Raw genomic sequence first — 27,993 nt, 5'->3', positions numbered from 1 at the left:
TTTGGGATGTCGTTGGAATGAACCATTACACCTTTGTTAATGAATTTTAATTTCAATCCAATATTAGTGGGAAATTTCCATTACTTCTTCCGTTAGTTAGTAGAATATCAACGTTCTTGACTCTGCATGAAAATGCATTATGTCCTGTCATTTGGAATTATTTTCAAAGTTTTATTTCTTCAATTCAGATACTTAATTTGACAATATATTTATAAAATTTTTAATGTTATTTCTGATACAATGAGAATTAGAAAAATTTATACCAAATGTGCATATATGTACATAAGTACAGGATTTATTATTTTGATTGATAAAATGGAACTGAGAGAAATTAGTTTTTGAATCCATGAAAGTTTTTTGCAGACTATACGTGCAGAAATGGGTACACTTTTCTCAGGTTGATACAACAAGCGAAGCAAAGTTGTCTGTGAATCAGCCATTAGGCTTTAAGAATTTTGTTAGTATTCGTATATCGCTTTGAGTCCTTTCGTTCTTGACAATACATAGAAAAATGTAAATTATTGTTGTTTATTTTGCGTATTTAAAGATTGAAAAGCATTCTTTGTTGGTTTGTCCCGAATGAGAAGGTACATTTAATGAATTAACGAGCAAAAATACACACATCCGAAATAACGTGGGTTTGCTAAGTAAAATATAAATAAATATATATACATTCGTGTATGTGTATGTATTTTACACCCATAAATTTAATTGTAAATAACATTTATTACACACAGCGCTTAAATTATTTAAAGACATTTTTTAAATAAAAAATACCTTTAAATTTTTTTAAATTGTTTTAAATACTTGAGTGTATAAAAATGAAATTTGAAAAGTGAGGAATGTTCCAAACGTTAAACAATCTTCTATTACAAAAATTAAACTATTACAAAAATACAACCTTGACTGCAATGGTTCTGCTAAGAAAAGTTAATTCCACTTCATTGTAAAAGTCAGAGTCTGATATTTAACTGATATTTGATTTACTGATTGAAGAAATTCGTAAAACTTCCCTCATACTTCCAATGTGATTATCGCGTTGAGAGCACATCACAATTTTGTATAAAAGGGTTACTTCTAATGTTCGTGCTAAGAAAAGTTAAAATTTAAAGATTTCAAATATGTGTATTTAGTATATAAACATTTCATTCTCTATGAGGCCAACCATGAAACTGTAAATCGGTTTCTGATTAATTATTCTTACTACTATTTTGTTTTATATATGTATATGTACATCATGTATGTATTGCTCTGGTATAATGATTGTTATGTGTCTAAGGGTTTATTTTGAGCTATTCTCCATTTCATTAAAATTTATTAGTATACAAGGATGTATATTAATTATATAATACAAAATTCTTGCTTAAAATACATATATACAGCTTATTTCATCTGAATAATCTCAACCTGAAAGACATGATATAAAATGCGAGAATTCTTAGTACAATAAATAGTGATAACAAAAATATGGCAGCCAGTTTATAATTTGCATTGGCCAAATCCATGTTCTTAAGGAAGAACACAGGATGGGAGTGATGGCAGTAAAATTCCTTACACTCCAATTTTGCACGACCGTAACCGAAAAGCGATAACATCGATCCATCCAAGGCATACTTGAGGAATGAAATATCGAACATCCATTTTAAATAGAATGGAGAGTCTTTTCTTTGAAGGAAGAATCCAGAAAACGCCAGGAAAGGACAAATAAAAAATGGTCCAAAGATGGCGCCATACTGAGAATAACCATAAAATAATTAACATAATTTGTATATACATATGTATCATACATATGCTTCATATGAACATAAACTTACATGAACACTCAGAGCTGAGCCTACACTGAGTCCAATGCTTTGTCCGACAAGAGCTGTAAGAAACACGATTGTGAAGTACAAAGCGAATCGCATTAGCTCCATAGGCTGTCCAGTCAGATAATACGTGGGAAATAAGAAGAGACTCGTACATATAAGCTGTATTGGGATATCGGCTAAAGTAATCGCAATATAATATGCGCGAAGTGAGTACCAACGATTGAAATGTTCTCGTGAAACTATGGGAAATTCTAGGGGAACTGAAAAAATATTAAAATAATTACCCTGAAATTAAAGAAAAGTTGCTTCTTACATTTCGTTAGGATCGACGAGAAGGCACAGAACATAATGAACATTATTGTATAGAAGGCATAACGGAAAATATTCATTGCATTCGCGGCATCATTTCCAATATCATAATAGAGAAAGCCGATGAGCAGTGCCACTCCGAAATGAATACTGAATCGCAGTGTTGTAAGCGAATTATCACGCCAAAGAAGTAGAAAAGTACGGGTTAGCAAAATTGCTAATTGACGGTAAAATGGTGTAGCATAAATATTGTCACTTTTACAAATATGTCCGGTATCAATTGAAATTCTCGATTTCCTCGGTTTAGAAAATCTACTATCACTACAGCATTGATGCTGTTTCTCTTTGGTATGTGTGTTCGTGTTGGAAACACGTGATGGCAATTCTTCAACTGGTGTCAATGGCACATTAGTATTAGTTGTTGACGTTGTATTTGCGGTTGAAAGGGAAAATGAAGGTTTGACTAGTCGATACCCAGTATTACGACCGTTTTGCATTTTCTCAATAAGCAGTTTATTGTTTGGACCATAATCGTTTGTACCTATTTCCATAACTATTAAAAATTAAAAAATATTAAATTTATTATTATTTGCCAATTTATAAGGGAATAAAAAAGACTTACGAAAGTCGCAAGGATTGTACGATTGTGGACAGTGTAAACCATTTTCAGCTAGAAAGGGAATTAAATTGTCTGTTCTGCCTGCATATATGCAGGAGCCCTCTGCGATCGCGAACAAATGGTCGATCATTCGAAATACTATGGCGCTGGGCTGGTGAATTGTGCATATGATCGTGCGACCTTCCATCGCCAGAGTTTTTAGTAGAGAAATACACTGATTAGATGTAGAGCTGTCCAGCCCACTGTAAAATTTAGAAAATAAGCAATATATTACTTAGTACGTTATGTTACATTCTGTCGCAGAGTTTGTTCCCTTCGAAATATTATTTAAAAAGTGATTTGTAAAGTGGAAATATAATATTTTTCGGTCCAACAAGCAGATACTACCATTTAAATTTGATTTTATTTATTTTATTCTAAATTAACAGAACCTTTTTAGACCTATAACATGTTTTCGTTTTTTTAATCTATTACTAATATAAATTTGTGATTATTTACCTGGTTGGCTCATCTAATATTAAAACTGGTGGGTTATTCACTATTTCTAGTGAAATCGCCAATCGTTTCTTTTGGCCACCCGATAAGTCACCGGTCCTCGTGTTGAGCGACTCAAGCAAACCCATGGACTTCAGAATTTTCAACACCTAATGATTTACAATATATCTTAAGATATAACTAAATGTTGTGAAAAAAATCTTCATTTTATTATGTACCCGCTCACGTTTTTCTTTCGCGTTCATTTGGGCACCGATTTTGAGGTTAGCAGCAAAATTCATTGCCTCCTTGACAGTGAGAAATGGTTGCAGTGTGGTATCCTGAGTGATAAAGGCTACATTTGGTTTGAATGTTTTCACGTCACGCGGATTACCGTTGATCCTTATATCTCCCGAAAACCCATAAAGCCTATAATGAAAGAAAATTTTATATTTGGAGAAATAATCGCGATTAAAATTTATTTTTCTATTACGTATATGATGAGAGAATATTGAGCAGTGTGCTCTTGCCGGCTCCAGACGGCCCTACGACGGCACTGAGTTCACCGGAACGAAATTCTCCTGTAACGCCATTGAGTACGTGCTTATCTTCTGAAAAAAACTCAAACAGAAGATTTCGAACATAAATCGCTTAAAATAATATGGATTTAAAATTTGGAACGTAATGCTTGGATAATCTGTAACGATATCTCGCGTAATATAAAATATTTTATAGGGCTGTCCAGGGAACTAATTTTAATTTGTGGATTTGGTATGAATTGATACATAATGAATACAAAGACTAGTGATTACTTGTCTTATCAGTAATATATTTTCGGAATTGAAATACTAAATTCCCTACTTTAAGAGGTTGCTGATTAAAAGTAGTTTCTGATAATAAAATTTGCTGCAAACTTAACGGATTAAAATCGAGCAGGTTAATAAATATACGTACGCTAATCGCGTATCTTGTTTGATTGCTTCAAGTGGCCAGATTACTGTACTTATTATATAAACACCTCACAATACAAAATTGTAATATTTATAATTTAGATTTTTTGTAGACTTCCTTAAGCCTATAATAAAGCAAATTACCACCAATAACACATTCATAAGTATACACGAGTATGCATATACATACATACATTACAAAGATGAGCCATACAACATTCGGGAATTAAATATTTGACAAAAACTGATTAAGCATTAAAATAATTACAACAATAGCTATGTAAAGGACTTACGGCTGATTCACACTTTTGCTTCCCTTTACAGCAGACATTTGCTTTGACAGAAAAGTTCTATGAAGCGCAGCAAAGCGAAGCTAAATATTGGGCTCTTATCTTTACGTGTTGCCAAGCAAAAGTCGCCATTTTTATTAATGAGTAGCACGGAAAGCAAAGCGTTCATTCTGAGACACCCTTTGTTTTCTTGATATACAATCATTTGTTTGTACATAGTACATAGTATGTAGTGATAGCCACTTTGATGTTGGCAAGATCTACGATCTCTCATCTATATGGTAATCAAAAATTCAGCCCAATGTAATGCTACTATAGCTCTAGGACTTATAATTCCAATAATACTAATAATCAATTTGTAACAATTTATAATAATACTCGTTCTAAGTCAGCATGAACTCTAAAATCTATCTGAAATAACTATTTTAACTAGAAAGAAATCGACATGTACATATACATACATATATCCGATTTTACTAGCTAGTGCGCTTAATCCAAATTGTGTTATACACTTTTAAATATGGTTTCGAAGAAGGCAGTCGGGTAAAAATATTTGAAATATATCAAACCGTTCTAAATTGGACATATGTACAGATGTATGCAAGTTGTACGAGTATATACAAATGCCTCTTTCAGTTAGATACGAGCACACAGGTGTGATGAATGGTTCGCTTTATCAATGAAGGCGATAAGAAAAAATAAAAAATAGTTTTATTTGTATGTATGTATATAATAATAGTTAAGGCGCAAACCCAGTTTAACCGCGGAAAAGGTGTGTTTTGGGGATTTTTAAATGAAACCAACGACAGTAATTACATATTCAAAATGTTGAAGATTGTATGTATGTATTTATATATAATTAATGAATTTCAACAACAAATCGAAATGAAAAAATAATGAAGATATGTTAAAGTCACCTCAAAGAAAAATATCTTTTATACGAAATTTTGGGTCAATATATAAATAATTAAAGGACTGTTTTTATGTATACATACAGATGGACGGTTAGGCGGGTATGTATAAATCTACTCTGCTCGTTACACTAATCATTAATATATTATATACATACATATGTATGTACATATCGTCTCCTAAAATGCAAAATAACGTATGATCAAAAAATTCGAAATTGAGTGTTTCTTTGATTACGATCCACTACTTCAAATTACATTCATATAAGTACATATGCCCAACATTTTAAGGTTCTGCTATCAGAAATCAGAATTTTCGAAAATGTTGTTACGTTATTTTGCATTTTAGGTGACGATATATTTTATAGGGTCTCCGACATTTCCTTTTGGTTGTAACAAACATCGTCGCAAACTGAATATAACTTTCAGGGTATAAAAAAAAATAATATTCATCTGTACGGTATTGTCTATACAATGACCTAAAATGTAAAAAACAATGGGAATTCGCCAAATGGCAGACTTTGAAAAAAAAATTCGAATTTCGTTCATAAATTAGGTGATTCTTGGAGGTGCTTCCACTCTGCTTGAAAGGACCTTTATTCATATTGTATGATTTAGGCACAATATTGTATGTGCATAACTGCTCGACTATGTTTTTAATCACGTTATAATTTGAATGTATCCAAATCGATTTTAGTAAGTATTGACTCCCTCAATTCCTCATTAACACGTATGGTAGGCTGGTAGTTGGAGCTATTAAACGCCAAATGACCAATACGCAACGTTAAGTATGAGTAATATTTGTGTTAATTTTTGTTAAAATGAAACTTTCAAAACTTCTTGTGAACGTAAAAAGTTATTAATTTTAACTATATTGAAAATATTTGATTATCAAGGTCATATTCATATTCGAATACATTTACCAGAATGTGTAGTCCTAAGCCATGTAGGCGTGCTCGCTAGATTCATGACAAATGGAATAATGGATAGACAGTTGATTTCAACTAAGTGGCTCTTCCGTTCGTATTCTACACGAAAATTCAAAGATCATTCAACTACAAACTAAATTTTGCATGTGGTACAGTAATAAAAATGGCGCACTGCAATATATCTATATACACACATATCTTTCTTTGTATATGCACAGAGCCTATTCTTAAGTTATTAAGAATGCGTGATTGTGATAAAAAAACCATCTCTTAAGTATGAGTTTACAGTTAGTTTTCAGAATTAATGCAGATTCGACCAGAGCAGACAATTATTTTATTCTCCTCTTCTCTGTTTGATGACTCATTACAGCAGTAAAAGAATGTAATTTTAATTCAACCTTAATGTGGGCTAAAAATAATTATTTCATTAAAGTGAATGTGTTCAAAATATTCAAAGTTCAACAATCCCTTATTAGCGGGTATGCCCAGTTATAAGCATCATTCATCCATAAGCTAAGAATAATTTGTCCATGGCCTGACCTAGCATCAAAAGTGCGATTCATCAAAGAGAAAAAACATTCCTTCGAAAGCTGGTGTATCCTACAATAGTATTTAAAAAATTTAAATTTGAAACATAGATAGACATCTACATACATACATGTACATATATAATTGTTCATGTATAGTATATTCCTCGACTATTCAATAATATTGTTCCATTTGAGATACTTATGTACACTAGGATTTACACTACTACTAACCTCTTTTGAATAAACCGGTCTTAACACCATAGCAAATATTTTCAAAACTTATGTTTATCGATTTAATTTGCTTTGGGTATTCATGTTGAAGCGGTCTGGTTGCTTTCTCCATAGGTCCGCTTTCATAAGGAGGAGGCTGATGAGTCCTACTTGTCCTACTTGCCGTAGCAAATCCAGCTTTCGAAAGAGTTGCGTTAACAGTTTCCGCAAACTCGTTTTCAAAAGACTCGGTCTTCGAAAGCCGCCTGTTCATTGATATGTTGTCCGAATTATTCGTTTTGTTACTATTGTATTTAGTTTCTGGCGTTGTAGTTCTTAGTGTTATCGAGTTGGTTTCTGTTGCAATTTTATGCATCTTCGACTCTGAAATCTCCTTTTCGAGCTTTATGGGTTCGTGTTTATCGCCCGACATATGTTTCTTCGAGCTTATATTAGTGATGTTTCTACTGCTGTTCAAATCGCTGTTATTGTCTTCGGTTTTAGTTTTCCTTGCGGTTTGGTCACTGTTTGTACTATAAGAAACTTCGATGGCGGAGAGCAATCCAAAGTTTATATTCGGTGTAGACATTTTAATTATACGTACATATGTATTTCTGTTTTTGATGTTTTTAAGTTTTTTGTTGAACCAGTTAGCTTTCCTTATTTAAATTAAATTTACAGAATAGTTGTTTTACGCGAGCATGTATCCATACATACATATGTTCACAAATCTATGTCGAGCTTTCTAAAAAAAATTAACTTAATCGTACGATTAATTTAATTTTATTATTATTGTCTTTAATGCACTGTTTTTTTAATGTTTTTAGTCATCCATTCGGAATGTTGGTAAATACTACAGCAAATGATATTACAGTCTCATACTATATCACTCACAGCCATTATTTTTATTTTAAATAGTTAATGGCTCCACTGAATGGTTTTTATAATGACTATTTATTTATGACTATAATCTTCTGCTGAACTTTTGGACCTGGGAAGCATTCTTAAGTCTTAAGTTTGTCAAAATTATGTAGTCGATGGAGCTTAAAATCGCATTATCATATACATACATATGTACATACATACATACATATAGGATAATGATATAGATTTTGTTATTCACAGGTGTGGTATACAGAAGTTTAAGTTTATATCCGTCTTCCAATTATTCAATGAAATTTAATAAATTAAAGCTATCATACACACAAACATTCAAACGAATTAATTTTTTGTGGTTACAGATTTTTTCTTTTTGTTTATTATTATTGCACTTCGCTTGGATTGGATTCATAAATTGCATTTGTTGTCTTTGTTTTGATTATATACGTCGTACTTTGGCTTTTACATGATATCCACATTTTCTCTTTCTTATGGTTTATTTGTGGGTTTTGTTTGCACTCTCGCACAAAAGAACAGTAGTGAACCGCTGAGTTGAGGAACGAATTTTAACGTTTATACTGTCGGGGGTTATTTAGACCGCAATCTCACTAGTAACCATAACATTCATTTCAGTTTATGCAATTTTGTATTTGACACTCTTATTTTCTTGTTGTTATTTTCGCAATCAGCTTCTCTTTCAAAAACACTCTCTATAATTAAATAGCAAACCGACCAATTTTATACTCATAGAACATAAACACTTCAACACCGGAAAACAAAGTTACACAATACATACATATGTATGTACGTTGCTTTATGTTGATGGAAATATATGTATTCCAACAGTTTTTATAAAATTAAATGCTAAAAAGCCCAACTATGTAAGAAAAATTATTTGCAACGAATCGCATTTAAAAAATTATTGTATTAATCAATGTTTTTTTAAACCTAAAATTCAATATTTACAAATGTAAGAAGAGTTCATCGTCGATACATAACTAGCAATACTAAACAGTCTCGTTTCAACTTCTAAGCTCTCACCAAATTAAAATACATAAGTTTTAAAAAGAGCGAGCTCTCATATTTATACATCTGTATGTTTGAATAAACTTAATTTTTGGTGTTTTTGTTTGTTTTCTTTTTTATATCGTTCGGCCGCAAAATTTGAATTGCTAAACGTTTCTGCGGAAGGAGAGCTCAAATTCAGGGTAGCGGCATCTTGTCAATGAGCATTTCGATTTGCATATAATTCTTTCCATTCCCACGCCCATCACCTGTTTCGCCTCCACTATTTACATATGCCCCACATTTTATTACTTTTACTATTACAACTTGTTTCTTTTTTAGCATGGAATGGCAGTTGCACATAAGTATGCATCTTCATACATATGTACATAAAGAGTATTTCCTAAAATGTTGGCAATTTATATTGTAATCATGTTAATAGCGTACTAGCTGATAAACTTTTGAACTTTATTAATCAAGCTATGCAAATACATACATATGTATGTCCTGATTGCAAAAAGTGATATTCCCCGCACACTGGAAATAAGATATGCAAATATCAGTCTGTGGATCATTTTAATAATCCAAAAACTGCAAACAACTGATTCAAGGGATATTTCTTTATACCTTACGTATAATTGCCGTCGTCTCACATTCTATAGTACACTCTTCTGTCCATAGTTGATTATTAGTTAGTCGGCTCTCGCTGCCTACCACTTAAAAGGCTTCAAAGACGAAAGTGGAAGTGTATGTAAGTATGTATATGCGATCGCCATTCACGCATGTAGTCTATTTAATTTAGCTTTAGTTTTCATCTCTTTAGTTTTGGGTATGCTTCTTCTATGTACACGCATGTTCACATAACATATGTATGTATGCCGAAATTATGTTTGGCCCATGCACTTGTCAAATTGTTATTCCAGAAAGACATGCCTGATATTTCAAAAACTTCATATCCAATCTCTCTAGTATGTACATCTGTACATACGTATGACGAACATTTTGATAGTTTTGCCGGCGAAATTGTAAAATACATGTACATAGTATACACTTTGTTTTACTTATATTACGCACTATTTCCGCTTGGCAAACACTCGAAAAATTATGTATGCTGCTAAATATTCACAAACACGGACATGTGATATGTTTTTTGCAGGATTAACTAAACTTTTGTATTCATCTTGTACTTTAAACTAATGTTATATTTTTTGGCACTTCATTGCGTTTGAGGCATAAGCGTTTGCATGTTTGTATTATTTTTAATACACATGTATGTATGTATGTAGATTCATATACTATGTACTTGTGATTTCATTGCAGGTGAGAATGCAATTAAGCGCGTGCTTATCTTATATAGTTCAATTTGAACTGTTAAATTGAAAAGTACCAAAAGTATTTCCATATTTTTGGATTGTAATCACTCTTCTAAAATTAAACAAAGTACCTTTGGAAACACTTATCGCTAATGTTCTATGCGAGGTAGTGCCGCAACCTACCAGCAAACACGTTCAACGAAATTTCATAGACTGATTTGAGTAAGCGACGAAGTCCACATATTGCTGGCTATCAACTACCCTGAATACAGCCGAGACGACTCTCATCTAAATACGAATATTCATATGTATGCGTGTACTGCCAGATACGAATGTACATACATTACTTTGTACATTGAAAATCAGTGTTGCCGTTAACCACTTGTGCCCTATCAAGTACGGTATTAAACGCCCTTGTCATTAACAAAATATAAGTTTTAAAACATAATTATTCATATATCGCAAAGGAGAATATAATATTTTTAAATATTACGAACTATTAATAAAAATCCAAATCAAATGTGAATATTTCTATAAATTTGAATCAAATTGCGTATTCATGAGATGTCATCTAACATTTTTCTTATCTAAATTAAAATTATTTCTTACTCTCTCCTCTCTTTGTCTTCTTCTTTTTGTTCTTGTTATTAGTTTATCAGAATTGAGAATTATAGCGTCCACTCTTCTTCGTTTTGTATTACTTTCCCTTCCTTGGTCATCACATAACTTGATCAATTTACTGATAAGAAACTATTTCTTCATACAAGTGATTATTTATAATAAATACATTTATAATATATATGTATGTATATATATATATATGATCATACATATATACATATGTATATTGTAATATTGCAATCTTACTCCTGAACATAATAACAGCTTCCATGCTTTACTTAAAACAATTAAACAATATATTAAAATAAATGAATATGAAATATGTATATACAATGTATATTGCCTTTATACATATATTCTATCACCCTGTTGCTACATATATACATATGTATGTATACCAATACTACTGTGTAAGTCTTTGCAAAGATAGGCAATAGTACAAGAAGATATGCTGATTGGAACATGTGCAAACTCAGAGAACGATCCTGAGGTTGAAAAAAGGGACAACCGAAAAAAGTAAATCATCCCGTATGTTCTATGATGTAAAAAAATAAAATACATGCACAATGTACATAAGTATGTGAAAAATTCAAGTAACTTGGGAGTTTTCTAAACACCCAAAATGTGTGAACAAGGGCTGACGCATACTTTATGACTATTTTATCTTATCTGTCCCTTTATCTAAGATTCGATTTCATATATGTATATAGTATACTTATACATACTATGTACGTATGTAAAAAAATTCACGCAGTTTGGGATTTTTGTAAATAGCCTTCCCACATTTCGGCAAGGACTGACGCCCAATTTATGATTACTATATCTTATCTGCCTCTTTATCTTGGAGGTTTATGCCCCAAGGTAAATGCTTCTATATGTTCAGAATTTATAATACTCATTTACAATTAAAGTTGCAGAGCTTATGATGACAAATGGGTATAGGGCCCAGTTAAAAAAATCACATATGCATATCTTGGTAATAAAATGTTGAACACTTCTGTGGAGTTAATGGTCACCATTAATTAAAAGAATAAAAACTTAAACAAAATCGTCATACTAAAACAAGTAAGGAAGAGCTAAGTCTCTTGCAACTTGCAGAAATTAATGCCAGGGAAATTGCTCATCGGAATCTGGCAATTTTATATATGTACATATACTACATATAACTCATACACTGACCGACATATTCGGCATTAGGTTTGTTAGAAAAGCAAAAATCATTATTTGTAGTATATAGTAAAAAATGTGTCCTAGGTTTCATTAAGGTACCTCACATCCAATCACCAATCATATGGAGTAAATTCAGCCAGATGTTCGAAAATCGTGATATTAGTTATATGGGGGCTAGGTCAAGTTTTCGCTTAATTGTATCTGTTTTAAGCACAAAGATACACTCTTATCAGTCAAAACCACTGTGTAATTTTCGTTGAGATAACTCACATATTGATAACCGATATTTGCAGTATAAAGTCACCGGGAAGTTCGCGAAACTTTATGTTAGATATATGGGAGTTCAGGGAAGTATTGACCCGATTCAACCCATTTTTGATACATAGAGTTACTATTGTCTGAAAAGGATTTTCTTTGAATTTCAATTATATCCCATACATTGACCGATATTTTCGGTTAAAAGTCAACTATAAATATTTGGTACCTAGGGGGTATAACAGTTCTGTTTAGATTTGGGCAATTTTGGACATAAGATGACAAACTTTAAAGGAATTATTAGTGCAAAACTTTATCCGGTTATTTTAATTGCTACTTTATTTGTGTACTGGAAAGTGAAATAATCAAATGGAACTTAAAATTGTGGTATATGGGAAGTCGACATGGTTGTAGTCCGATTTCGTAGATTTTCGCACTGTCACATAGGAATATATGAAGAATACGCCACTTCTAAATTTCATCGAAATCGGTCGGTCGGGTCCCGAGATATGTTATTTCACCAAAAAGTGGGTGGTGCCACGCCCATCCTAAAATTTTCGCACCGGCTCCCATAAAACCCCCTCATATCATCCGAAGGTAAAATTGAATGTCAGGCGTATTTAGATATTGATTTATTGCGCTTTTAGTAATTATTAGCAGTATCGTTATATGTTGAGTGAAAGGGATTATCTTCCGATTTCATTTTCACTTTCCATTTTCACACTGTCGGTAGAAGTTCTTATAGTGTTTGCACCAGACAAATTTGATTGTTGTAGCTTTAGTGGTTTAGGAGATATGTGCATTAAATTTATTAGAGGGCACTTTTTCAAAATTTTTTGCCCACAGGTGCCCCTTACTCCTGCTGGCAATTTTCAGTTTTATATCTTAATTCATTGCTTAGTTATGGCACTTTATAAGTTTTCGGTTAATGGCGTTTTGTGAGCGTGACGGTGGTCCCATTACGCTCATCTTAAACTTATTATTTTTTTTTTACTAAGGACTGCGCATACCAAGTTCCATCAAGATATATCAATTTTTACTCAAGTTACAGCTTGCACGGTCTGACCAGAGAACATAAAACATATTATTATGTTCTCTGACTCGTCATTCTGATCATTTATATATATGTATGTATAACCCTATATCTATCTCGATTAGTTTTCGGTGATACGTACAACCGTTAGATGAACAAAACTATTATACTCTGTAGCAACATATTGCAAGAGTATAAAAAAGCTACTACACTCCGCCTAAAAGTATGTTCTATTGTGTGTGTTTGTGCAATATTTTGCTATATCGAGCTACCACACTTGTCGTACAATATGTATTTTGGATACATTATTACTGCCAACATCTATTAAGAATTATCTTTCACTTTTTAGTTCGGCATGCTTTAAAAGCATTTAAACTATATTTAATGTTGAGAAACTTGTGTCATTCAGTATTTGATTTACTTGCCAATTCATAAATCGCTTCCAATTAAATATATTGCTTGTAGGGCATGTTTTCTTTAGCATAAGGGCAGGGTTTTCTCAAGGAATTTTTAAAGACTTTGCTCGAATCAAATAGCAATCCGAAATCTGGTCAGAGCTCAATCCAGAAAATCAAATACATATGTTCACAAAAGATAATCCTTTTTGTTGTATGTAATTATACGAAAGTATAAAATACAAAAGTTAAGAAAGACTTCAAAACAAGACAAGATAGGTTTATATAAATTCTACTGTGAAGTGTCTAAGATAAGAAATCTTAAAACCCCTGCATCCTCCAGCGTTTGAGGAAATAGAATATTAAATAGAAATTAGTGTCATGCCGGACAGTTTATTATGCCACAGCATTTTCAATTATGTCTTTTTTAGTGTTCCTAGCGTTATAATTTCAGTATGATTTTATTTTATAATTTACATGCATTAAAAGTTAAACAAGCGTTTTAATTTGATGGTTTTGAATGTCCAAATAATTTTATTACATTTCGCTTAAGCTAGATCTAAGCTAAATAAACTGTGAATCACATATATCCGACATTGTTTGTACATTTGTAATGTCTACCTACAATTTGTATATATCGTTTACGCCTAATTTTCGATGCTATAAAATTTTTCTAAATAATTTTAAAGAGTTGAAGTTAACTAGATTTCGCGATTTTTTGGTAGATTTCTTTTCTATAAAATTGGCAAGGACCAGCGAATCAATTCGATAAGTATTCAATTTTTTTAGATATGCTGCATAAAAAACTATATATGTTTCTTTATTTCTACAGATGAGCATTTAAAAATGTAATACTATATTTTTTTGCTAAATTTTTAATTTTAGAACTACTAGTTACCGTATACACTCGTACAAAAACTCTTAAGTATTTAGTAGATTTGCATACAAATTTACAATTGTTCGTTTTTGTTTTCACTTTTTATGTATTAAGTTATTAGGGGACAAAAGGGAGTAATTACGATGATCTAAAGGTCTTTAAAGTTCAAATAGGTAAAAACCATAATCCCCTTACGACATAGTATATATACATATATAGTTGCTATTACTTATGCATACCCATATTTAAAAATAATTATTATTTGGTTTATATACTTAAACTACTAATGTAATTATAATGCATATTTTGCTAATTAACGTTTGTTCAATTTGTGCCAGAGCGTTATTAGAGTAAGTATATGCATAACGACAATCACGACAACCATCAGTGTGACGCAGTCAGCCATATTTACATCCGAGATCATCATGTAGTTGAGAAATACTTTGGGACTTCGGAAATGGCAATACATTGCAGTATCCGGACATGTTAGAAATGGGCGTTCCAAGCCATAAATAGCATTAAGTGCTCCGTGGAAACCTGCTCTAAAATAGCTGATATGCCACATCCAGCGAAAGATAGGCGTGATATCGATGTATCGCGTGCAGAATCCAAACACTGAAAACAATACTGCCAGAATGGGACCCAAGAAAACTGCCAACTGTGAGAAAATTTCAGATTTTATGGGATATTGTATACAAATTAAATTTCATATTAATGCATATGAAGTAATATTAAACTAAAACCTTACTTTGGTAGGTAGCGTAGCACCGACAAAGAAACCCCAGGCTTGAGCACTTAGTGTCGCCAAAACGGCCAATACGACGAAGTAATATATCCGAAAGCACTCATTTGTGTTGTTGCCAGTTAGGTAAACGCTTATGGCCATGTAAATTACTGCGCAAATACTCTGAAAATATGCATATTTGGAATGTGCATTAGTGGTTCATTCATGTACAAATTGTATACATATGTCTAAAATACAAGGGAGGACTGAATCCAGAGGCCCGTGTGTGATGCGCCTTAGTACACAAGGTTTAGCGTAGAGTATACTCCAGAAACATAAAGTTAGATTATAAAGTTTAATGTTAATGTTTAGTATTAGTACATACATACATATATGTATATTAATATATTTATATGTAAGCATGGTATCAATTAATTAGTTTGTTATTCAGTTGCACCTTTACTTCACGAGTCTTTTCTGTAGCGCACACATTTTAATGCGTATTTAACTCTACCGAAATTTCAGCATACGATTTACCATGGCCAAACTTTCATTTACGTAATGTATGGAGGTCAATGCGAAAAAGTTTATTGGCACTAAAAGTGGCATCAAAATAAATACGAAGAATGCGTAAAAGGTTAAAATATGAATGTACCCACATGCACACATACGTACACACATGTGTATGTGGGCACTGCGAGTGAATAAATACAAACAGAAAAGCTACCGGCTTCGAAGTTTTATTTTACATATAAAAAATTATTAAATTATTATTAAATAAACAGTTTTTACTGCTAACAGTAAAGCACTTGGTTAAAGTCCTCACCTGAAATGGTATTTCAAAAGACAGCATCGATAAGAAGTATGGAGTTAGGCCGTACCACCGGTTGAAATGTTCTCGGGTCAACATTCCAATTTCCAAAGGAACTGTTAGAATAAAATGTGAATTGCATTATTTAGTGGCTAGTTCCGTTCCAAAACCAATATATGTAGATGACATAATAGAGGAGTATTAGTAAATAACTTCAATAATGGATAAAATAACTTTATACAAAATCATTCGCCTTCTGGTATAGATGAAATGTGTCATACCTGAATGTTTCCAAGAATTATAATTTATTTTCTGAGGTTAATCCCCTTGTTCATTGAATATTATTTATGCAAAACCGTTCGATTAATTACTTTTCCCTATAAAATATTCCAGTGATTTATTGAATCTCGTGGTTAATCGGTTTTTAAGAAATACTCGAATATATTTATTTATTACTTTTCTTATTTACTAATTTTATAAGAGCAAGTTGGTGATAGTCAATCGAATTCAATGAAACATGTTCTCCAATTATTGGGAACTGATTTTAAAATACCTGTGGTATTAATTAAGTACTTTGTCCATCTACCACTTACTTGTGTACATACACATTTAAATAAATGCAAAATAACAACAGCGTTACTTACATGTTAGCACCACAGCCATTTTGCCGGTGTAGACCAACAATAAAATTGTACCGTACAAATAGACATAGTTGCCGAGCACAGTGGTCGCTTTATCGCCGACATTCATATACAAGTAACCAAATACCAAGCCAATTACAATGTGTGACATCAACCGAGCCAACAACAAGAACTGCAAAACAAAAAGTTAAAATGAAAAGCCCAATTTAGATAATCAGTTAGCGGCATATCTCTTACAAATACTGCAAGTTTGGTTCATGAGGTCTGTTATAGAGTTGTTAAAAAGTAATTATAAAAAATAACTCATGAAAATAGTCAAAAACTAAAAGGCTGCAAACTTGGCTGTGGTAACCAGTAGCCACTCATGCAAAAGTGTGTTAAGGTTATTGCAATTAAACCGTATGCAACTAGCTTGGACAGTTTATGGGTAATAAGATTTGCGCATGCTCATATACAAATGTACATACAACCGTAAAACGCGAAAGTATGAATATTATTGTGCAGTATAGTTGTTGCACACAAGTGGGCTAATGTATGTAAGTACATTTGTAAGGCTGTTTTCATACTTACACACGACTAGAAAAACGTAAGCCAGTACACTCATACACACTTAGTACAAACGGTATATACAGATATGTTGAAATTATGCGAAGCTTCTGAAACCATCGTAAGATATACTCAAGTAATAAAAAATTTGTTCGCATTAAATTTAATTTACTTAAGGTATTTTAAGAGGATATTGCTCTAGCTCACTATTATTATAATTACAAAAGTGGTTTGTTTATACATTGTATACAATATGAGTCTGCACTTATTCTTTGTTTGATTTTTAATAAAATTTTTTAATGGATTATTCTCTATTGTTCAATTTCTTTCGTGAGAAGAATACAAAACCATGTACAAATTGTTAATTGCGTCTAAAATAATACAGTGAAACTTCGATAACTCGTATTTGCAAGGGACCACAATTTAAATACGAGTTATGGAGTTTTTCAAGTTATCAAGTTATACAACTTATAGAGGCAACATACAGAATATACGAATTACAGAGTTTTTTTATTTATTTTTTCAATTTTACATAAAAAACAAGAAATGATTGTACATATTTAAATTTTAAAATATAAAGTACATATGTTCTTCAATCAATATATGTTTGTATGTATTTTGAAAATTTGTACAAAAAAATTAAGAAAAGTGTTCATTTTAAAAGAAATCCGTAATATGTTTTTGACGGACATTATTTTGGCGTATTTTGTCTATGGCATTATCAATGTTTACAATGACATAAAAAATAGTGTCTTCAACATTTGATGCCATGAAAAAAAACGCAAATTTTCAATTGAAGCTTTCGCAACCTTTGTGGAAACTGAGGGAATTTCAAATGTTTCATCGTTTTCATCGTCGATGTTTTCGAAACCCAGAATTTCATCATCATTGAGGCTTCCAGTAATTACCAACTCATCATCAACATGAATGTAGTCATCAAAGTTTACACGTGTTTCTGCATTTTGTGGAACACGAGCCCACTCTGCTATGTGAAGTACATCTTCGCTGATTACTACTACATTTCGATCTTTAACAAAACCGCAAGCTCGAAAACAGTTTTTAATAGTAGTACGGTTTTTTGTGAAAAAAAATACGAGTTGTAGAGGCTTTTGAGGAAAAAATACGAGTTGTAGATACACATTTTTCAATTTTTGTCTCAAGAAAAATACGAGTTATCAAAGGGACCGAAATACATGCATTTTTCGCGAATTTTTCTAGGGACCGAAGAAATACTATGAAATATCAAGGTTTTTCGCTTATCGAGGTTACGACTTATCGAAGTTTCACTGTATTTTGTTTTTAAAACTAATTACGAGTAGTAAAAATTTCGATAAAGATCGATATTATTTTCACTGTAATGTTTTTTAATTACAAATAGAATCAAATTTCATCGTCTTAGTTTCAATTTTGAAGTAATTAAAACATAAAATCCCACTTATTTATATCTGAACAATCGGTGGCGAGGAAATTGTACATTAAAGTAGTCCGAAGTCACCGATTGGCTTTAAAATAATTCACGTTCATTATTATGCAAAACATTTGCAACTGTAGTGAGTTAAAATCCTCCATTTTCTTTAAAAGCCTCTGTGTTAACGACAATAACATCGAATAGGTTAAAAAGTCAGTGTTTGAAATTCATTGTATTGGTATCAGAGATATGCAATATGAGTGTCTTGTTTGATTTATGGCACTTTTATTTGTTTTCAATATAACCGTTATATGGGGAGTGGACGGAGTTTTGCCGATTTTAAACCATATAGATGTTGTAAAAATATTTGTTCTGATCAGGTTTGGTTGATTTAGCTTAAGTGGTTTGGGAGATATGTACATATGTATATACATTAAACCAGTTTCCTTTAGAAAATCTAACATATTTAGTTACATACATACATACATTGACCAGACGTCTTCTTCAATATTAAAGTATCTGTCATATGACATGAAACATTAATTTGTGTATATTGTATTGTAAGATAATGTATATATTTTTACCAGTTGCATATGTTTTGTGCAGTACTGTACAATTAGGTACCTATTTAAATATATATTTAAAAAACACTGAATTACTTTTTTTAATTACTGCTTAATTGCACGTTTTAATTTGGAATATAGCGGATGTTAATTGTTCAAGATTTTATGCACACTTGTGTACAATTTATATTTTGAAAAATAAAAAAAAATTGCAAAAATCCGAATAATTATAATAATAACCAAATAAAACGTAAAACTTACATAATTCCGTCGGGCGCATATGAAGATCCGATTCAGAAGTAGAAAATATTGCATTATAAATGAGGCCTGCTCGGTTTGTAAAGCTTTATAGGCCGTGTTACGTCGGCCATTAATTTTCCTACGCCCTGTTGCGCAAGCATCGCCATCTTTATCATCCAACTTTTCTCTTGTGCCGACGCTGGCATTCAGCGATTTCACTTCCTCCAAAGCCACTTCGTCCGCAGCGGGTTTTACGTAGTCGAAGGCCGTAAGTTTGGACATGACGTTGGGGAAACGTTTCAAATTGCCAGCGATTTTGCTACACGCATCATTGCCTAAAAACATTAGGGTTAAAGTTAAGGCAAAATTAGCTATATTGATTTTATACATATGGGAGGGAATGAGAAAACGATAATTAATATTTGTATTTGCAACGGTGTGTAATTATTCTAATTTATAATTTAATTTAAAGAATATTCGACTTTGACCAAATATATCTTACTTTTAATATGAGATAGCAAGCGTTGCACATTTATTTGTTGGTTATCTGCATCTTCGTGATACTTTTTGTTTGCTGCATTTATAAGTTTCACTAAATCGCGATCGTGCTCCCCCACTGCAACCTCCAGCACTATGGATAAAAATCAAACACATTGAAATCGTTCAATTATAGCGTAGTTGTATACACTAGTGTGAGTATCTTACTAATTTACAATTAGTAATTTCAAAAATAAATCGAAAATATGGTAATTTTCGAAATACTATCTACGAGTTGGGTTTTGCAGGTCATACTTGAAACAAATGTAAATATATTTGTTTATTTAATTTTAAATGACTTACGAAAATCTGCTGGATTGTGATAACTTGGACACACCAGATCCTGTCCTTCAAGGAATGGTACAAGCTCCCTTACTGGCCCTTGGTAAATGCAATTTCCATCAACAACAGTGTATAGTTTGTCGAACATCTCGAATATCAATGCGCTAGGCTGATGAATGGTACACACTATGGTATGACCGAGAGAAGCCAACTTTTTTAATAGCGATACACACTGACTGCACGACGAGCTGTCCAGACCGCTGAAAAGATTTGCGAATAGATGTCTCATTTTCATCTCATTTCAGACAACAAAAGAGAGTACTAGCAGTGAGCCTTATAAAATGCGTTTAATTAAAAATATAATATATAATCTAATCTAAATGTATTACATAATTTTCTTTGCAATGAAATCGAAAAGGCCAATGAAACTGAAGAGAGTATTTCAAATAATTAAAAAAACAAAATAAAAGTCCTAAGCAATTAATTTTTTTAAAGATCTCTTGTGTAGTGTTAGAAATTCCATTGCAAATTGAACGATTCTATTAGGTACACACAAGTATATTTATATATATATGCCATACATACATATGTATGTATTTACAAATAAATCGTCTGACTTTTGCAATGGACTAGGTGAGCCCTTTGAAAGCCAATGCGAAAAGTGCAATCAATGACAACTAATTATATTATATGTTTAAAATTCATCGAATGCTAATACAAATGCAATCGAACAAAGCTGGCATTTTAATGCGTTCATCGAGGTGTGTGGTGCTTCTTAGAAGCAAACTTTATCATTATTTATATAAGTCTGAACTTAAAACATTTCATAATATTCATATGCATAACGGATATTTTGTAAATCCACAACATTTTCGAACTTTGATACCAGCCTACGCGACATCCGCGCACTGGCATTACAACGTGTACCTATGTACATTCTCATACTCGTATTAATATTAAATATTCAATTGATGATCGAGCCCACTGAATCATTATATATCTAATAATATACAAATTATATCGAACACATCATAAGAGTATGACGCATCACATCACATCGACGCTACACCCACAAATTGGAATTGATAAAATATTTCTCTCGGCAAGACGTGATAAAGTTTTTAAACGTTGTACATGGTGAGTCCCATTAGTACATAACCTACAAACAAAGACAAAAATTTTGTTAGGGTGATTTAACATAGACTTCTTTTGACTCGATTACCGGACCAGAAATTTTAAGGAAGTTTTAGATAAAATTTAATGCCTAAAGGATCAATATTGATCATTACGATTTTGCATAAATAATGCTTTTTGTAGTTCAATATATGTATAAGTACATGTGTATATATTGTACATATGAATGCATCTTGCTATATCTCTACCATATAGTGTTTTTAGGTAATGTTACCAAGATAGCTGTTGTACAGTAAATCAAATATACTATTCCTGCGCTTATTATACATTACATTTACTCTCATTATTTTACTAGCTCACAATATCCCGCAAGAAAGGGTTATCTCATCTATTACTTATTTACGCTTTCAAATGTGTAATATTTACATAAGGATTGCGGATTTGTGCATGATTTTATACCTTATGTATTCATATACATATAAGTACATACATGTATTGGTGCATATGTAAGTATACTAACAAGTATCAGAGTGCACTTATGATTAGGAATATTTATTTATACACTAAGGCAAAATGACTGATTATGGATGACATTGGCTCGTAGCTTCCGTTAGTTTTGCAAAAGTTGTGACTAAACGTATAAACGATTATAAAATAAACCTTTACTCGAATCAAAAATTTCATAATAATTTGCTTGAGCGAAAACAACTATCACGAAATTGGTGCACAACTATAATTCACCCAGCAGAAAATTTAATCAATAATCCAGGCATTTTTATGGGAGTAATGGGAGTTACAGCTAAGTGTATTGGTACATATGTATGTATGTACATTATTTATATATGTATGTACATTATTTATATATACATACATATGTACATATATTTATATAACGAACAATAGGCATTTAAATATCGTACCTACTTAAATACGTCGCTTTATTGCTTTTGCACTGAGGCTACCGATTGTTCAAAACGGCTTGGTGTATTGGTATATACACATCCCTTGTACGATTATTAAGAATATCAGAAAAATACTCACGTAGTTGGCTCGTCCAAAAACAAAACGGGGGGATTGCTTATCAGCTCGAGCGCTATGGCCAGGCGTTTTTTCTGACCACCAGACAACTTCCCCGCAAATACATGATACCGATGCTCCAATCCCAGCAGGGCCAATATATGTTTGATCTGTAACATAGCATAATAACAGCAATGATAACAGTTGCTCAGTTCCTTTAACTGTCGAGAATGTTAGACAAATGTGTATGAATATGCATATGCATATGTAAAAATTCAAAAATATATAAACTATTATAAACATATGTATGTATGTATACTATATGAATCTGAAGGAGCAGTTCATTTAAAAAAATGAAACAGACCTCGTTAGCCTCGGCTGCAAAATATGGTATGTATTTGAAATAACATCGAAATGATCCAATTCACAAATCAGTTGACATAACTTACCAAGTTTTGTTTGTATTCCTTGGATGTACTGAAGCCCAGCTTGAGATGTGCGGCTAACATCATCGTTTCACCAATGGTCATCAGTGGCCTCAACAAGTCATCTTGATGTATATAACAAGAAAGTTCTCGAAAACTGGGTGAGTTTGTTGAAATGGGATCCCCATTGACACATATTGTGCCTGTTACACCAGTGGCTCTGTGAACAACAAAAATTTTCTAAGTTTTAATGCGAATTTAATTAACATGTTGCGAGACTGCTTGCATGCTTTTGTACATATGTACATACATTATATGCAACAAAGTTGTAACATTATTGTGACAAGGTTGTTTTGCGCTGAACTTGTCTTTTTATCTGCATTCTTGAAAATAATAACAAAACACAGTCAACGCCATCTACAGTTCAATCAACTCAATGGAAAACCGCGAGACAAGAAATTTTTTGGTGTATGTGCATTTTTTATACATACATGCATATGTATATGTGCCCGTAGCTTAATCTGCAAAATCCTGTGTAACTTCTTATCTGGTGCTAATAAATTTTAAATTCAAGGTAAAAGGAATTACTTCCGATTGAGGTTCAGTGGCAGTTGAATAATGTCTACATTGTTAAGTTAGGTTAGGTTTAAATTCTTCCAAGAATGACACTATTAAGCGTCATCGATTCGATTTAGAGTTCGCAAAACGTTCGCTGATTTGTCTAGTAACCGTAGGCGTATTTGGGTACGGTGTGCTATTTATTTTCAAAATTACAAATATCATCGTGCAATTTTCGCTAATCGATACAATTTTCTTCGTTTCACTTTTTTTGTACAACAAGTAAGAATTCTATAAGTTTATTTTTTAATTAATGAATGATTCAACATCTCTTGCCTTAAAAAGCACTAGGTAAAAAATAAACGCTGTTATTAAAATCCGCCCACTCGCTCGCTAATGTTTTATAGTTAAAGGAAAATCAGTAACTTGCAAAGGAAAGTTCATTATTAGAATTATGACTCGCCCATTTTTTTGTTTTTAATATTTACTTATTCTCTTTTTAATCTTTCATACCATGTTTTCGTGTGAACATTATTATTAAGTGACGCTACAGTCTTTCTGAATCTGCAATACAAGCTTTTCGATGGTTTTGGTTAAATTTGCGTCGCAGTAGATTAGAGATTATACCTTCTTTGTATAATTTATTCATATTAAAAATATTCAATACACTCGAACATATGTTGAAAGAATTCACGTACTTGTTTGTTTCTTACTTACAAATTAGGTTTCTTTCTATTGAATTAAAATAACAAATATTGGCAAACTACCTATATAATTACAAATAATTAGTTTGGAACACCCACCTAAAACCAGTCATTACATTGAGTAGTGTACTCTTTCCAGAGCCTGATGGACCCATTATGGCGGTAAGTTCGCCAGCTCGGAATGCGCCGTTAATCCCATGTAAAATCTCCTTTGTTACTAAAACGATTGAAAAGCAATAAATCATTGCATGGCTTAAGAATTCAAGGCTTAGTATGAATATTAAAAGTCACAATACGAATTTTAAATTTGAACGAATCACCAACTTCGTACGACAAGCTTACTATTATTTTTCCACGCCTGGCCAAAATTAATAATATAAGTACATAATTAAAGTTTTTTATAGGTAACTTACCAAATTTTCGTTCATGAAAATTGAACTTCCGCACTGTGTATTTGACATTTTCGAATTCAATATCAATCTGTTTGCAAAGATTAAAATTGGATTCCCAATTGTCATAATTACTCGGTTTGTACAAAACATTACTCGTGGAACTGGGATCCATACAAACAGATGATTTGTCGATTGACGTTTCCGAGTTAGCAGTATTGGAACAGCAATTAATGCCCGCAACACAAGCATCTGTAGACTTCACATCCTGTATCACAGTCATTTTCTGGTCGTTATCATTAACATTCGCTAAAAGTACAGCTGTAAAAAGAAAACGCAATGAAGTTAAAGCCTTAAGGTAAAATAAAAATTACGAAAATTAAAGACACTCCGACGTTTTTCGAAATTATATTGAAATTAGACCCACGGCTTCACTGCTTTCACGAGTCTCTTAGTATGTAGAGCCTAGTGACTACCTTAAATATTGTCCAATAAGCAAGTTGCTGTTGACAAAAGTATGTACAGTTATTTTACCCCTTACAACCCCAATTATCGGTAATTGGTTGAAATGGTGGCCCTCCCTTAAAAGTTGCATGTCTCCTACTTCTACATATGCACGTGCATAGATTTTTACTTAAAGTGCATGTAATTTGATTACAAGCTTCCATAATTTGCTGAACTTTGCGTTACTCGTACTTACGTAATAAGTGCATATGTATGTACATATGTATGTATGCCAAAAATATTATAACTTTCACAGCGAAATGGAGCGTAGAAAAGAAGTATTTTTTTAAATCGTAATAGTTACCAATAGCGTGCAATCCAAATGTATATTTATGGTACGTATGCAAGTATATGTATATGAACACAAGTGTGAGGGCACACAAAGTTTCCTAGCATGTAATACTTTTATATTTCTAAAGCAATTTTCTTTTCATCCGACGATAGAAACTTTCAACAAGTTGTCGAAAGTGTCAAATGTCAGCTTATACATACATACATATACATATACATACATATGTACATTAATACGTACTTATAAAGCTACAGTAGATGATTAAGATGATGTGTTAATTGCAAACTAAAGAATAAGGGATTATTCAAATAGAATATTGATGAACGAAATTTAATTACGTTTACATCAAATTAAAAGATAGTATGTTCATTTGTCTATTTAGTAACGTCACATAAGATTTCATATCTCTAGTGACATTTGTCGGTTTCATGATTTAAAAAAGGTCATTTACATGATTATTGGTATTTGAGATTAAAAAACTTCTTGTTTATTTGAACCTTTAATAAAAAGCAATTTGAGTAAATAATTTAAGGATTATTCAAGCGATGTACGTACGCATGTACTTATTTAATTTCGAGTTTTTTCGAGTGACTATACCTTATCAGAGGAGTAAATGTACAGACGCACACTAGTCTACATACATACATATGCACATACGAATTTGTTATTAATTTTTGGTTGAACTTGTGTCGACAATTAATGGCAATATAAAGAAATTCAAACAAATAAAATGAAATAGGTCAGTGTCTATTGATAATTTAAAAAATTCATAAATAAATAAGAGTAACATATAGTTTATAACCGAAAATAAATGTTGAAGAAACTAACAAAATTTCATTATATTTGATTATATTGGTGTGTATGTATATATGACAATATTTAACCAATAAACTAGTAATAACAAAAAGTTAATGCGAATTTACAGACATTATTATACAGTTCTACTATATACATATGTATGTGAGTGCATTCCTCCGCTTAGACCCATTAACAAACATACATATACTATATACAGCATAATTACACCTCTCATAAATTCTCCTCGATTCTTTTCCATTTCCATTTTTTCGAATCCAAATAAGGGATCGCTTTGGATCTCTTATTTGGACTGCTTTTATTTTCGAAAACATGGAATGTCCTATTGTCTTTTAAGTTTTTAACAGATTATGGAATTTTAATGAGTGCTGTGCCTTATGCAGGTAGCTAATATAGTGACAAAATCTAAGCTGGAGAAATACATTTTACATATAAGGTATTATTAAAGTAAAAAATCTGTCATTATAGTGTTCACAGTGTTTGAATCGGGAGTCAGTTTCTGACCACTACAAAGTTTCGTTGGCTTAATTTAAACAATATGGTCATAAGTTATTTTAAGTCAGTTAAATGTAGGCAGAAATAAACGCTGAAATAGCAAACCTATAATACTCCAAAACCTATAAACTTCGTTTGCAAATTTTATCTCCTTAATTGCAAACCCACATACAAATTTATTATAAAAGGTTTTTAAAATATAATGTAATTCTGATCCATGTCATATTATAAATGAATAACCCGACACCACCGAACAAATGATTTTATGACAGATTTTCGCTAATATGTTTTGGTTTTCCGCTAAAAAAAACTGTTTTTTACGCTGACCTGCAACTAGGTCCATCCAGGACCTGTTGAGCGCACGCCTCTTAGCACTCCCGGTCAACATCAATATACTATTATGTATTCATGTGTGTACATAAATACATATGTATGTATATACGCATCTATGATATATAGTCAAACATAATGCCGCATAAGATAACAAACCTTTTTATTTTGTTGTGCTTTGCTCCTGTTTTGTTTTCTCTTGAGTTAAGGTTATTAGGTCTTTTTCACTGGCTTATTTATAGATATTGCATTCGTTGTTGGTGCGATTTGTTCATTTGTACAAACTATGTAGATATGTACATGTATAAATTTTATTGGGATATTTCTTAATTGGTATTTTATAATTGAAACTGATTAGGCTTGGAACTATGGTTTGGACTCTTTTTTACATTCACTTTCTTTATTTTCTTCACTTGTGTACTCATTGTTTATATATTTTTAACAAAATTATCATGATTTTTACTTAATTTGAATTTCCCCAGCATGACTATGCTTCCCACAATTATTTATTCACATTGATTCTTCCCTTGAACTCATTTATTTGGTTATAAGTTTGTATTCGTAATATACATTCGTAAATGTTTGTGACTTTATTCCATTTCTTCCGTTCAATTCTGTACACTTCAATATATATTACTTAAATATAATTCAACAGTTGCTTGACACAATCACCGTATTAAATACATATGTTAGCACTCCGTTTGCTTTTAGTAGACTGCAGAACAGCCCAACCAGCTCTCTTATAGACATTCGAAGTAATCGTAGCTTGTTTTTCCAACGTTCGTTTGCTCGTGAAGCACTACCAACACTTCCTCCGGTCAATAACATTTCACGCTCTCACATTTCAATTTCACTGTTTTCTGGGGCTTACTTTGTACGTACTCAGTGGGTTTGCGCTCACAGCGTTTTCTCTGACTCATTCAATTTTGGTACAAAGCGTTTCCCATATCAGCATTGAGCACTAAAACATTAGAATTCTCAAGAACTTTAAATTTT

The 27,993-nt window shown here is 32.0% G+C and overlaps 1 protein-coding gene across 1 annotated transcript; it reads right to left on the bottom strand.

Annotated features, from left to right (window-relative positions):
* Window positions 1-137: 137 nt before the first annotated feature.
* On the bottom strand, window positions 138-27,771 carry LOC126752804 (ABC transporter G family member 6). The gene is made up of 21 exons (XM_050463789.1): window positions 27,157-27,771; window positions 24,585-24,881; window positions 24,271-24,388; window positions 22,934-23,129; window positions 22,509-22,654; window positions 20,355-20,593; window positions 20,017-20,145; window positions 19,536-19,849; window positions 16,761-16,929; window positions 16,132-16,232; window positions 15,330-15,488; window positions 14,898-15,239; window positions 9,307-9,320; window positions 7,055-7,692; window positions 3,707-3,824; window positions 3,453-3,642; window positions 3,238-3,383; window positions 2,743-2,981; window positions 2,125-2,673; window positions 1,815-2,071; window positions 138-1,733 (listed from the first exon to the last, which is right to left on the bottom strand). Exons 2-21 carry the CDS (start codon window positions 24,841-24,843, stop codon window positions 1,389-1,391), a joined length of 4,668 nt encoding a protein of 1,555 aa, XP_050319746.1. The 5' UTR covers window positions 24,844-24,881; window positions 27,157-27,771; the 3' UTR covers window positions 138-1,388.
* Between the last annotated feature and the right edge of the window lie 222 nt (window positions 27,772-27,993).

The sequence above is a fragment of the Bactrocera neohumeralis genome, chromosome 3 (genome assembly GCF_024586455.1).
Source record: "Bactrocera neohumeralis isolate Rockhampton chromosome 3, APGP_CSIRO_Bneo_wtdbg2-racon-allhic-juicebox.fasta_v2, whole genome shotgun sequence".
NCBI lineage: Eukaryota > Metazoa > Arthropoda > Insecta > Diptera > Tephritidae > Bactrocera > Bactrocera neohumeralis.
The sequence above is the reverse complement of the archived record's forward strand: the minus strand, read 5'-3'. Positions and strand labels throughout refer to the sequence as shown.

Coding starts and splice junctions, on each gene's coding strand:
- LOC126752804 (XM_050463789.1), bottom strand. CDS start 24,843: ATGACTGTGATACAGGATGTGAAGTCTACAGATGCTTGTGTTGCGGGC. Junction 20,594..22,508: donor TTTTTGGACGAGCCAACTAC/GTGAGTATTTTT, acceptor AAATCTTTTCAG/CGGTCTGGACAGCTCGTCGT. Junction 20,146..20,354: donor TCACAATCCAGCAGATTTTC/GTAAGTCATTTA, acceptor TTTTATCCATAG/TGCTGGAGGTTGCAGTGGGG.